At 43.7% G+C, this 14,101-nt stretch overlaps 1 protein-coding gene and 1 non-coding gene across 2 annotated transcripts; both read right to left on the reverse strand.

Annotated features, from left to right (window-relative positions):
* Positions 1 to 445: 445 nt before the first annotated feature.
* LOC112093082 lies at positions 446 to 549 on the reverse strand. The gene has a single exon (XR_002902907.1). It is a non-coding gene; the product is annotated as a small nucleolar RNA Z279/snoR105/snoR108 (small nucleolar RNA).
* Positions 550 to 12,767: 12,218 nt separating this feature from the next.
* On the reverse strand, positions 12,768 to 13,629 carry LOC112093080. Its single transcript, XM_024170823.1, has 3 exons — positions 13,507 to 13,629; positions 13,173 to 13,392; positions 12,768 to 13,051 (listed from the first exon to the last, which is right to left on the reverse strand). The coding sequence occupies exons 1-3, from the start codon at positions 13,627 to 13,629 to the stop codon at positions 12,768 to 12,770; spliced, it is 627 nt and encodes a 208-aa protein (XP_024026591.1).
* Positions 13,630 to 14,101: the final 472 nt, after the last annotated feature.

Here is a 14,101-nt window from a genome sequence, read left to right on the forward strand (position 1 = left end):
TGAGAGAGTGAGAAGAAAAAGAAAGAGAGAGAAAACATTTAAGTTTTTTTCATTATCTTTTCTTTTGGTAATATTATCTTTTTATCTTTTGGTAATATTATCTATTTAAAATTATTTGATTAGGAAAGTATAAATATAATTACACTTTCAATTCTCACTAAATAAATAACTAAATAAATAACACGTGATAATTTTAACACTTATTATAATAGAAAGATAAAATTAAGATAAAATTTGTTAACGAAATAAAATTCAAAAAAACAAAACACAAAATTTAAAGAATTTTTGAAATTAATCCAAATTAAAAAAAAAAAACGTACAAGAGCTGGATGAAAAAAGTACTTAAAAAATGCATACCATTAAAAAAAATAAAAGGCGTATGAAAAGGAAAGGGGATGGAGTAATGAAGGATATACATATTAAAACTAGTATTTAAAGGGGTTTTGGGATCAGATCGGTTAAGATGTGAGTGTCCGTGTGTCGTAACCAGGCAAGAGCGGACACCCATCTCGCATTGTTAAAGCGAGTCCAACCCACTCATCACATCCCGTTAACTGCCTGAAGGATCATGAGTTTCGTAGTCATCTTTCTGCGTTTTTATATTCCCAACTTTGACTATAGCTCTTTGTACTCTTTCGATGTGGGACTAATGACTAAGCGTTTTCCCCTAGCACTGGTGCTAGTAGAACCTTGTTTATTCTTTACAAGTACGAGACCTTAGTACAAAGATGACAACACACCCAACTGGGTTGTTAGTACTAGGTAGAACGAGTTTCTGTGACATTACATTTTATTTTTGCATTTTAACAGTTGATTAAAATAATAAACCGATAAAATCATATTAACCATTCTTGTTGGAATTAGAAGATCCAACGGTCTTTAAACACTATAAGATAGGTTTCCTCCATCAGTCTACGTAAAAAATATCGATTACATTTCTTAAGTTTAGACCAAAACACTTGTTTTTGTTGAAGTTTTCTCTCATTTTACTTTTTTTTAATAAAAAAATCTTACATTATTAAATGTGCTTATTGAATTACCTTTATATTTGCCTATATTAATTTTTTATAATATGTTTCTACAAACCACAAATCTGTTTTTTATTTTCTTTTTATATTCTTTTCCATAATTGTTTTTTTAAACCATTTCATCCTTTTTTTTTGTTGCTAAATACCATTTTATGCTCCTTAAAACCCTTACATATCATGACATTAACATTGTATTTGTAAATATACAGCTTATTAATAGAGAGGTCAAAAGTTTATATTTTAAAAAGGCTAGGTAATTTTTAAAACTTAATTTTATAGGGTGAAAATAAGTCAAGTGCCATATTTTAAAATAATTCATTGTTATAAAAAAAATAAATCTATTTTAGTTTGAGAATGTTTTACATTATTATAAACTTATACAAGTATATGATAAAAGAAAGAATAAGCAGACTAGTGTCAATTGACCTGTTATTTTATTCTAAATTTTCATATTTTTTCGCCTCTTTCATATTTTATGTGACGTCCGCTTCTTTCTCTCTTTTTTATTTTTATTTTTGTATTTTTGTATTGATTTCTGGTTATCTACGCTTTGTAATTTCATTCTATAAACCAATAATTGTTTCATGTAATGGCTATTTTAACAATTACATTGACAAAAATTTCAGTCACTTTGTTTAGTAAATACTAAAAAAGAAATTGAATTGTTTTTTATTATATCGTCTAATAGATTAGACTCCATTTGATAACATTTTTGTTTTTCATTTTCTAAACAAAAAATAAAAATATTTTTCTTGTTTTTGTTTTCATTTAATAAAACAAAAAACATGTTTGCTAACTACTATTTGTTTTATGTTTTAAAAAAAAAACAAAAAACAAAAAACAAAAAACACATTTGGTAACAATAATTTTCTTACATATTTTTTTTAAAGAAAAACAAATTATCACTTGAACTCAATGTTGGGAACGAAACAATGAGAAGGATTAACGTCCAGATTAGATCGACGTGTCATGATCGGTGTCAAGATCAGTCTGATGTGTCAGGCTTGATGCCGAGATCGGACCGACTTGTCGGACCCGGTGATAAGACCAGACCAACGTATCAGGCTTGATGTCGATATTGGACCGACAAGCTGGAGTCCAAATAATTGCACCATTAGTATTACTAAGGATTATCATTATTGCTAAGATTAAAACTGATGTCGGTCAATTAGCTTCTTGGGCTCATGCATCATAATTGGGCCGAATAATATGTTGGGCACATCAATTTGAAGTGGATCATCTTGATCTTGGGCTATGGTAGCTTTGTTGAGCTCATTCTGAACCAAGGTCTGAGAGAACCCGCTTTCGTCAAAGCGCCGAAGATGGCCGATTTCAGACCTGGGCGATGACGGGGATAACGCCGGCAGTAGCAACGGTTGCAGGTGTTTCGAGCTTGGAGGTCGCGTGGGAGGAAACGAACAGTCATCGTTACCCTGCAAGTCGCCACGTCGTACCGAGCGATGCCACTACGATGGACCTTCCTTCCTTCTCGGTTATTGCCTTCGTCGAGCCCGCGACGGTGCTGACCGACTTCAAATCCAGTCGACGACATAAGTTTGACGTATGTTTTAAATGAATTCTGATTAACTTTTTGAAGACATCAAAATTCTGTTTTCGAAATTTAATTAAATTCGGCAAAACAATTTTAAAAAATAACAAACAAAACCAACTTCGTCGAACGTGTTTTTAAGGGCCCGTTCACTTCGCTGATTCGAGTTTAAAATTCGAGTTGAGATGTGATTTTATGTGAGAGCTTTTTACTGTAGCAAAAAGTTAGATGTTTTTCTAGTTTTTTATTTAAAAAAATAAAAAATCGTTTAAGGTCCTATTCATTTCACCGATTCGAGTTTTGTTACAGTAAAAAACTCTCAAAAATAGTTACATCTAATTTTTTTACTACAGTATAAAACTCTCATATAAAATTACATCTCAATTCAAATTAAAAACTCGAATTATCAAACTAAACATGCCATAAATAACTGAACATGCCCTTAATAATTGAATTGTTTCTTATTATATCGTCTAATAGATTTCATAAGCCCTTAGACCTCATCCTCACCAAACGATAGGTGAGTACTTGCTCTCATTTTAGTTGTTGTCAAAAATTTTCAATAAGCTAATAACAAGAAGTTGAAATTCATTTTAAATTTAACCTAATTCCAAATTATCGCCCCCTAAAACCATCCACATCGATCATGTTAGTATATCTCTAGTACGGTGGGAGCGTGGGGCCTTAATCAACGCTATTATTCATTATTAGTGAAAGAGGAAAGGAGGCAAATATAACAGAGTGTATGAGTCTGAATTTTTATCATTTATTTTTAATTAATATCATTTTTAATTAAATAATTATATTAATTAAAAAAATATTATTTAAGAGTAAGAGGTAAAATTACAAACTTGTACCCTTTAATAAATAAGTTTAAAAATTTTCTTTCCGTGAAAATTCAATACAATTAAATATTCTATAAAAATCAAATACCGACAAAACATGTATAATAATGTTTTAAGGATAGAGTTATACTAAACACAACCTTTTTTCCTTTGAAGTGCTATACTGAGGCATGATTTTAGTAGGGAGTGTTTCCTTTTGCCTCTGCCCAAGCCCGTTTTGCCCCGCCTCAAATCCCATTAGTAATTCCTTGTCCCATGCCTCGTGAAGGGCAGATCCCTTAGAAGAAAATGTCATTGTTATTTCCTAGCACTACGGGAGCGTTAATTATTCATGAAAGAAAAGGTCAAAAAATGATAAGTAATTCTCTTTTTAGTATATCATGTGTTTGCTTACAAAATTAAAACGAACACACACAATGTATAAAGTAAAAATGGAATGTTAACCATTACTCTCCTTTATATTGATTTCTGGTTATCTATACTTTGTAAGTTCACATGCTATAAACAAATTTTCATGTAAATGGTCATTTTAATTTAGTAACTTAGTTTAGTAAATACTAAAAAAATGAATTGTTTTCTATTATATAATCTATTTAATTAGTAAATGGTTCCTCGCCCCTAAAACCTCATCCTTACCAAATGAAAGGCGAGTACTTGTTCTTATGTTCGTTGTTGACAAAAATTTCAATAAGTTAATAACAACTAAGTTGAAATTCATTTTAAATTCAACCCAATTCAATATTGTTGCCCCTTAAAACCATCCTCGTTGATAATGTTAGGATATCTCTATTGGGTTGGGAGTGTGGGCTTCAATCCACTCTATTATGTTCTTTGTTGGTGAAAATTCAACATAATTAAATATTCTTATAAAAAAAAAAGTCAAATACCAACAATACATGTATGATAATGTGTAAGGTTAGAGTTAATACTAAACACATTAATAAATCATATATATAATGTTGACGGTTGAATTTCGCCAACAAAAAACCGGTCGGGTTACCTATTGGTTTCCCTTTGGATTACCGGCCGTGTGTATATATTTTGACGTGTCAGGAAATGGTGAATTATTTGTGTGGGAGGATCTATTGAAAACCCCTAAGATATTAATGACACAAGGGAATTTATAGTGGTTCACTCTATAAATTTCAGAGCTACATCCACTGTAATCTTGTATTTCTTTATCTTTGGGTAAGATACAGTTTACAATGTATTTTCTTAGCTTGCGTTTTTTCCTGAATCGCTTCCTCGTTGGGGGTCTTTCACCTTATATACTGAGACTTCCTTCGCTTGGGAGGTTTCCCTCACAGCTAGAAGCACTCAAGTGCTCTCTTTTGGTAGGCCCAGACGTAGCCCACTAATTTGCACTGTTCATCCAATCTGTTTAGTCTTCTATTATGGCTCTGTGCTTCTCCGTAATACTTTCCTGTCCCCTGTGGGGGCAGTCTAACAGTTCGTAATTAATGCTCGCAGACCACCTCCACTTGTGCACGTAACCCGCAATGTCCCCTAAAGGACGTTTCCCTCGTCGCCAGTACTTCTTAGCCCAATCGCCTTCTTTGATGGCAACTTCCTGTGGTCGAGAGATCTTTATCCTATTGCGTCGATGGCGCAATTGGTCGGCGCCACAATGGGTCGTCATCTTTACTTATACTCCGTCCCGGAACCTTCGCGGAGGACTAAGAGGAGCTTGCAAGCGTCGAGGGTCTTTAAGCGTCGAGGGTTGATCAAGGCCACGTGTTGCGGCATACTTCGCCCACGCGTCTGCCATATTTTCCCACACAACAGCTACCCCCCAGGTCGAGGGCACCTTTTGGGTGGCCTCAGACTTAGGTTTGGTTGCCTCTCAGTGCTTTGGGTGTGGAAAACCAGTCCCGAGCCTCCGTTTGTAATGATGGCCTGGGACCGTCAGATATCCTTCGGGGAACGTAACCGTCGCGTCGATCGATTTCTCATGATAACGTACGACCTTTAATTCAAAAGAACGGATATGGGCCCTTGGATCGTGACCTCTCTGCTTCCCGCCCTATTTTATCACCGTTAGATTTGGGCAGGTTTCCCTGGCCATTGGATCTTTAAGATCTTCATCTGACGGTCAGGGTCGAAGACGCCCGTCCCTTTAAATACCTTCTACGAGCTTGAGAGCCATTTTTTCGAAACTTCCATTTTTTTTCTTCGCACCTGTTGGACTGCCGCCTTCTCCGACGGACTCCTTACTCTCTAACTTTACGACCGTGCTTTCTGCTTTTAGGCGTACCGCACGACCGTTCATTCTTCCGGACTTTCAGACCGTACTTTCTGCCCTTAGGCGTACCGCGTGACTGCTTCTTCTTCTCCGGTAAGCTTTCTCGCCCCCTGTCTGTTGCTTATATACATAGGCTCCTTCTATCTCTCTGTTTTGAACCCTGTGTACATGTGTCTAAAGAATGTGCGGGACGTAGAAACTAGGGAAACTTACTTCGTTTCGTTTTTTCGCGTCCGGATGCCGTCCCTTTGTTGTCTGTGTGCTTCTGGCTTCTGGGTTCTAGGCCTGGATTCCTATGAGCACTCGCCATTACCATTCTTGCATGAATGGTCGGTGTCATGTCGTGGCGTTTTGAGTTGTCGTAGTTTTTAGGGTAGCCGTTCTTTCATCCTCTCGACGTCAGGGTTTTAACTTAGCTCTTTGTCTGTTTAATCACAGAATAATGGCCCAAAGTGCCCCCAGTTGAGAGGATTCTCCGGTCGTCCGTCCAGACCCCCCCTCTGTGGTGGAGCTCTCCTGCTCTTCATCGTCTTCCAACGTCGATTCCGTGCTGAGAGACATGGAAGATGTCGAGGCCGGATTCGAAGCCAGATTCGCCCCCATCGACAGCTTTGGTAGTGAGTTCGATAGCCTCGAGCGAGTTTTGGACGAGGCTGTGGAACGAATCCCCTTCACGGGGGGCAATGTAAGCGGGGTGGCCGCTTCGGCAGTGGATGCCCCTCTGGCTGCCACCAGCGGCGAACCAGACAGGCCTTTCTTCACAGCCGATGTTGTGGCGTCAAAGGTCCGGAACAAAGACATCATCCGGGCTGTGAAGGAGGGGTGTATTGATGGGAGGTGGTTTGAATATCTTCTCCCGGACGTGCACTTCAGAACTAGTATTCCACCGACCGAATATCTTCCGGTCTACACTAGAGCTGTCACCGCGGGGATTACCCTTCTTGTCCATCCCTTTGTGAAGGAGTATTGTCATTTTTACGGCATTTCTCCTGCTCAGCTGGCGCCAAATTTTTGGTACTGCTTTGCTGGTGCCTGGATTCTATGGCATCAGCAGTTCGATATGGACCTCCCCGTTGACGAGTTTCGATTTATGTATAGATTATGCCACGTCGCCAAGTGCGAGGGGTGGTATTTTTTGAGTGGTCACGGGAGGTCCCAGCCCAGACTCGGGAAGCTCATACTGGGCACCCCCTCATCATCACATGGGTGGAAGCTCATGTTTTTCATGATTCGGGGGCCTTTCAACTTTCATCCCAACGACCGCCTGCCCCGTCGAAGGCAGGTGCATGTGGCGTTCGGGAATATGGGTAAGTTGCCTTGGCTTTTGGTTATCTGACTTTGATTCCCCCCGTTTTTGCTACTGACATTTCGTTCGCATTCTAGTAAGTCAGAACCGGCCGAAGTTCTCCGGGAACAGCTTGGCGAGGTTGGTCACATTGATACGCTCCTGACCCAGAAGAACCTTCGCGAAGCTGGTCTGATCCTTGATCTTCCAGACCCTGCTGATTTAGACGCCGTCCGTCAGTACTTCCATCTAAACGACGAAGGTATTATTTGCTTTCGACGCCCTTCTTCATTGTGACTTGGGTTCTTCCAATGCTGCCTGTATTTTGGCCTTGTCGTTCTTCTGCAGAAATGGCGTCCTTGAGGATCCAACTTCCTAGCAGCCAGCAATCTGGGCCGAGCCAGCAACCGCCGTCAGAACAACAGCCCCCGCCGAGCCATACGCCCCAGTCGAAAGGAAAAGAGAAAGCTTCCTCTTCTTCCCGTGCCCCAAAGAGCAGGAAGTCTAAGAAGGGTCCTTCGGGGTCGGAGGAGGAACTTGTGAGGAAAAAGAGGCGCAGGGACAAAGCACTGGTGGCAGAAGCATGGACGCCGATGGTTCCCGTCCCCGACGTCAAAATTCCCTCGGCGCCGAGGGAGTGCGTGCTCATTCTAGGGGCCAAAATTATGGATCCCAAGTTCCAAGTTTCGGACATATCTGACGCCGAGATCGGGGCGATGCTGAAACTTCCTCCTCGTTTCTCTGTTGTCTTTTAGGCTCTCTACGAGTCCTTCCTTGTGCTTCATTGGGTCGCTGGCGCCCAATCTTCTTTGGTCGATCGTCAGTGAAAGCAGATTTCCTTCCAAATCCACGTAAGGCTCAATCTCTCTTTTTTCTTTTTTTTTTTTTTTAAACTTTGACTTTTTCAGAGCCTGGTTCTTTCCATTCTCAACCTCCTTGACCTTGTCAAGGTTGAGGAGCGAAAAAATGAGATGGACGAGTTGGAGGCCAAACTTTAGTCCCTCGTTACCGATGCAAAGCAAAAGCTGGAAGACGCCAACGAGAAGAGGGACGTGGCCCTGGCCAAGCTGGCGAGTCTGGAAGAAGAGCTTTTAAAGCTAAAAATGACATTGCGAGTCTCAAGGAACGGGCGAACTTATCTGACAAAAAGTTGTCCGAGGCAGCTAGGGAGGTAGAGAGGCATTTTCTTGAGGGGAAGACTGAGGGGAAGAAAGAGGCTGAGGCGGAAGCCGCATTTGTCTTCGACGCCAGGCGTGTCGAGGTTATCGAGGAGTTAAAGGCCTCCCAAGAGCTTATTGATATTCGCACCAGAGACTTTCAATCTGCGGGTCAGCAAATTGTCGACCTGATCAAGAAGGAGCGTCCTGAGTGGGACTTGAGCTTTCTCTATAATTCCCCCCCTGCGGGTGACGTCAATGCTTCTCCGCCTGGTGACGGCGAAGACCCGGGAGCCGCCGGCGAGGCCTGAAGGACTTTTACCTGCCTCCTTTTGTTTTGTAATAGAGGATTTTGTTGATCCAGACATCTTTTACTTTAGCTGTTTATATATATATATATATTCAAATGACCACAGTTTTCATTTATACCTTGATTCGCACTTGCTGCTTTCTTTTAAGTCTTCGTCTTTCTTTTCCGGGAGATCTGGCGTCGAGCATACCCCTTGGGGTCGTCATTTTTAGGAAATTTCTTGGAATTTCGCTAAGTTTTTCGTCTTTCCTCCTTGGAGGGTCTGACGTCGATTGTGCCCCTTGGGGTCATCGTCTTAGTTAATCCCTTGGAATTTCGCTAAGTTTTTCGTCCTTCCTCCTTGGAGGATCTGACGTCGATTGTGCCCCTTGGGGTCGTCGTCTTAGGAAATTCCTTGGAATTTCACTAAGTTCTTTTTCTTTCCTCCTTGGAGGATCTAACGTCGATTGTGCCCCTTGGGGTTGTCGTCTTAGGAAATTCCTTGAAATTTTGCTAAGTTCTTTGTCTTTCCTCCTTAGAGGATCTGACGTCGATTGTGCCCCTTGGGGTCGTCGTCTTAGGAAATTCCTTGGAATTTCGCTAAGTTCTTTGTCTCTCCTCCTTGGAGGATTTGACGTCGATTGTGCCCCTTGGGGTCGTCAACTTAGGAAATTCCTTGGAATTTCGCTAAGTTCTTTGTCTCTTTTTTTTTGTTTAACCCGCGGATCCTTGTCTCCCCATGTCTATTTAATATAACCTCAGTTTTTAAGCAGACATGTTATTAAGGGGTGAATTCTTTTCTTTCTGCAAACATATCAATTTATTTACTTTTTAAAGAATGTACAACTGGGATATGCGAGAATTTCATACATTATTGGTAGTACAGCTTCAGTTGTTCCGCATTCCACGGGTGTTAGATCTTCTTGTCGTCGAGGCTTTCCAAAACATAGGTTTCGGGACGCAACACTTTCCTTATGCGGTAGGGCCCTTCCCAAGTTGGGCCCAGTGGACCGGTATTCTTGGGTTTTGTGCTTTGCGTTACCCTTTTTAGTACTAGGTCCCCTGGGATTAACCTCCTCTGTCGAACTTTCTTGTTGTAATATCGCGCCGTTCTTTGTTGATAAGCAGTGAGGCGTAGTTGGGAGTCGAGCCTTTTTTCCTCTAACAAGTCGAGCTCTCCGTTCATGCCTTCCGTGTTGTCATCGTCGTTATGGACGATGGTTCTTAGAGTCGGCGTTTCAATTTCTATGGGGAGTACTACTTCGATGCCATATGCCATGGAGAAAGGTGTCTCACCCGTAGTAGTTCGGCTCATCGTTCTGTATGCCCATAGGACCTTGGGAAGTTCCTCGGCCCATTTCCCTTTCAGATCGTCGAGTTTTTTCTTGAGGGTATACTTTAATATCTTATTGACCGCCTCGACTTGTCCATTGGATTGTGGATGGATCGGTGCCGAAAAATCTTTCCAGATGCCCAGGTCATCACAGAACCTGCGCGTTGAGGCGTTGTCGAACTGCCTTCCGTTGTCGAATACGATTGAGTGGGGAACCCCGAACCTGCATACGACGTGATCCCACATAAATTTGGTGCAAGCTGCTTCCGTGGTTGTAGTTAGGGCCTTTGCCTCTGCCCATGTTGTGTAGTAGTCTACCACAACGATTGCAAACTTAAATCCTCTGGGTGCAAGATGTAATGGCCCGATCAAGTCAACCCCCCATTTGGCGAAGGGCCAAGGACTGAGTATGGAAGTTAAATGTTCCGGGGGCACCCTAGGAATCGTGGCATACCTTTGGCACTTGTCGCAACGTCGGGCGTACTAGAAAGCGTCCTTTTTGAGCGTGGACCAGTAGTACCCTTGTCGTAACACCTTTAGAGCCAAAGACTGCCCCCCAGAGTGGTTTCCGCAGATCCCTTCATGGATTTCGTGGAGGACCTTTTGTGCCTTGGTTTCATCCAAGCACCGTTGTAGAGGGGTTGAGTAGCCTCGTCGGTAGAGCAAGCCGTCATACAATAAGTATCTAGCGGCTCTATACCTGGTCTGTCTGGCTTCATCCTTTCCGTTTGGCAGCTGCGCGTCCATTAGGTACCGGATGAGGGGGGTCATCCAACTTTCATTTACTCGGACAATTAACGCCTCCACCTTTTCTTCTATAGTCGGTCGCTCCAATTCCTTGATGGGGATGACCCCTAATGTGTCAGATTCTCTAGAAGATGCTAGCTTTGCCAGAGCGTCGGTGCTTGCATTCTCGGTTCGTGGTATATGGAGTACCTCGTAACTTTTAAACTTAACGAGTTCTTCCTTTACCTTTCTTAAGTACGCTCCCATCTTCTCGCCGCGCGCTTGGTATTCTTCCTTCACCTGCGCGACAACTAATTGAGAATCGCTGAAGACACTGAGTCTTTCAACCTTCAGGTGGCTGGCTAACCGCAGTCTGGCAATTAGTGCTTCGTATTCCGCCTCGTTGTTCGACGCCTTGAATTTAAATCGGACCGCCGAGGTAATTTTGTGGCCTTCGGGGCTGATTAACAGGATGCCGGCTCCTGACCCATTTTCACTCGACGCCCCATCCACGTAGAGTTTCCAGTCCATAATGTCGACTTCTCCTGGTTCGGCGGGAGTTGGCCTGTGGGAGAACTCAGCTAAGAAATCAGCGAGCGCTTAGCCCTTGATTGCAGTCCTCGGCGCGTACTTTATGTCGAATTGGCTTAATTCTACCGACCATTTGAGGAGTCGACCGGAAGTTTCGGGCTTTTGCAGAGCCTGCCTCAGCGGGTGGTTTGTGAGAACCCGTATTGTGTGAGACTGGAAATAGTGCCGAAGCTTCCTTGAAGCTACCATCAGGGCGAGGGCAAGGCGCTCCATCTCACTGTACCTTGACTCGGCGTCGAGAAGCCTTTTGCTCACGTAGTAGATTGGCAGCTGCATCCTCTCTTCTTCTCTTACTAACACGGAACTTACGACGTGTTGGGATACTGAGAGGTATAGGCTGAGCTCTTCGTCGACGTTCGGTTTTGATAGTATTGGGGGCTTACCCAGATGTTCCTTCAACTTTTGGAAGGCCTCTTCGTATTGGGGTGTCCATTCAAAACGCGTGCTTCCCTTCAAAGCATCAAAGAAGGGGATGCATTTGTCGGTTGCTTTTGATATGAACCTATTTAAGGTGGCGACACATCCTGTCAATCTCTGACCTCCTTCGGCTTCGTTGGGGACCGCCGAGGTAATTTTGTGGCCTTCGGGGTTGATTAACAGGATGCTGGCTCCTAACCCATTTTCACTCGACGCCCCATCCACGTAGAGTTTCCAGTCTATAATGTCGACTTCTCCTGGTACGGCAGGAGTTGGCCTGTGGGAGAACTCAGCTAAGAAATTAGCGAGCGTTGGGCCCTTGATTACAGTCCTCGGCACGTACTTTATGTCGAATTGGCTTAATTCTACCGACCATTTGAGGAGTCGACCGGAAGTTTCGGGCTTTTGCAGAGCCTGCCTCAACGGGTGATTTGTGAGAACCCGTATTGTGTGAGACTGGAAATAGTGCCGAAGCTTCCTTGAAGCTACCATCAGGGCGAGGGCAAGGCGCTCCATCTCGCTGTACCTTGACTCGGCGTCGAGAAGCCTTTTGCTCACGTAGTAGATTGGCAGCTGCATCCTCTCTTCTTCTCTTACTAACACGGAACTTACGGCGTGTTGGGATACTGAGAGGTATAGGCTGAGCTCTTCGTCGACGTTCGGTTTTGATAGTATTGGGGGCTTGCCCAGATGTTCCTTCAACTTCTGGAAGGCCTCTTCGCATTGGGGTGTCCATTCAAAATGCTTGCTTCCCTTCAAAGCATCGAAGAAGGGGATGCATTTGTCGGTTGCTTTTGATATGAACCTATTTAAGGCGGCGACACATCCTGTCAATCTCTGCACCTCATTCGGCTTCGTTGGGGACCGCATATCTTGTAGGGCCTTGATCTTCTCTGGATTAGCTTCAATCCCTCGGTTACTGACCATAAAACTGAGGAATTTTCCCGATCCAACTCCAAAGGCGCACTTTTGGGGATTGAGTTTCATGCGGTATTTTCTTAGTACGCCAAACATTTCCCCCAGATGGTTGACGTGACGGCTGGCCTTAGTGCTTTTTACTAGCATATCGTCAACGTAGACCTCCATTGTCTTGCCGAGTTGTTGGGCAAACATTTTATTTACAAGCCTCTGGTAGGTAGCCCCTGCATTCTTCAGGCCGAAAGGCATTACTTTGTAGCAGTAGAGGCCCCTGTCGGTTATGAAGGATGTGTGCTCCTCATCGGCTGGATGCATGGGGATTTGGTTGTATCCGGAGTAAGCGTCCATAAAGCTCAGCATCTCATGCCTCGCCGTGGCGTCGACCATTTAGTCTATGCGAGGGAGTGGAAAGCCATCCTTTGGGCAGGCTTTATTGAGATCACTGAAGTCGATGCATGTTCTCCAATCTCCATTGGGCTTGGTCACTAAAACGGGATTTGATACCCAGCGAGGATAATGAGACTCCCTGATGAACCCATTATTAATCAGCTTGTCGACCTTTTCTCTCAGCGCCTCATACCTCTCGGGGTTCATCGGCCGACGCTTTTGTCTTTTGGGTGGATATGAGGGGTCGACGTTCAGGGAGTGACATATTACTCCGGAGTCGATTCCTTCCATGTCGGAATGATTCCAGGCGAAGTCATCTAGGTTCTTCCTGAGGAAGTCTTCGATCTCATTTTTTGAGTGATGAGGCTAAGCCTGAGCCCATTTTTAGCACTTTGGCGGACTCACCTTCACCAACTCGGACTTCCACCAACTGTTCCACAGGTCGAGACCACGTGACTTCCTCCTGGATCTGGGGATCTATATCCTCGACGAGGCCTTGGTGAACCATCCTTGTCTCCTGTCTCCCTAGTTGGTCATATCCGCACATGGCGTTAGAATACGCAACCCTAGCTTCATACTGGTTGCTTTTCATTTCCCCCACGCCATTCGGGGTGGGGAACTTGACCTTTTGGTGATAAATGGAGGTTATTGCTCTTAATGCTTGGAGGGTTGGCCTCCCGATTACCGCGTTGTACTAGGAGCTTCCCCTTATGACCATAAAATTGGCCATTGTGGTTGCCTGTCGGGGCTTTTCACCGGCGGTTATGGGCAGGCGGATGGTCCCTTGAGGGATGACGGAGTCGCCTGTGAAGCCATACAGCGGCCTGGAGGTTTTCTCCAATTGTTCCTTCTGGATCCCCATTTTTCCCAAGCAATTGGAATATATGAGGTCCATCGAGCTCCCATTGTCCACCAGGATTCTTTACACGGTGTGGTTTCCTATCATGGCTTCCACCACCAAGGCATCGTTGTGGGGAAAATGAACCCCACAAGCGTCATCCTCATTAAAAGCCACATCAGTGTGGCTGTACCTTGGAATTTTTACGGTGGAGACGCTCCAGAAACGCTCTTGATAAACCCCCTGGCCTCGTGGGCGTAATCCTTTTGAGATCTCCTCGAGTCTCCTCCTATGTAGGGACCGCCGAGGACAGTCATTATGACGCCGACGGGTTCACGATCCTCTGGGCGCTGGTTCTCCTCTCGGCGTCGACCATCATTCTGCCCACCATGGCCGTCATTTCGGGGCCTTCGTTCGGCCCGGAATTCCTGCAACTTTCCCTCGCGGATCAATCTTTCGATCTCGTCTTTGAGGTCGGCACAATCGTTGGTGTGGT

This window comes from Morus notabilis, unplaced genomic scaffold (genome assembly GCF_000414095.1).
Source record: "Morus notabilis unplaced genomic scaffold, ASM41409v2 Scaffold550, whole genome shotgun sequence".
In the NCBI taxonomy this organism is placed as follows: Eukaryota; Viridiplantae; Streptophyta; class Magnoliopsida; order Rosales; family Moraceae; genus Morus; species Morus notabilis.

What these genes read in the sequence shown, in the direction of transcription:
- LOC112093080 (XM_024170823.1), bottom strand. Translation starts at nt 13,629, where the DNA reads ATGGGGATCCAGAAGGAACAATTGGAGAAAACCTCCAGGCCGCTGTAT. An exon ending in CCGGTGAAAAGCCCCGACAG is followed by an intron (nt 13,393 to 13,506) that starts GCAACCACAATG and finishes TATCACCAAAAG; the next exon opens with GTCAAGTTCCCCACCCCGAA. An exon ending in GGAAGTCCGAGTTGGTGAAG is followed by an intron (nt 13,052 to 13,172) that starts GTGAGTCCGCCA and finishes CCGACATGGAAG; the next exon opens with GAATCGACTCCGGAGTAATA.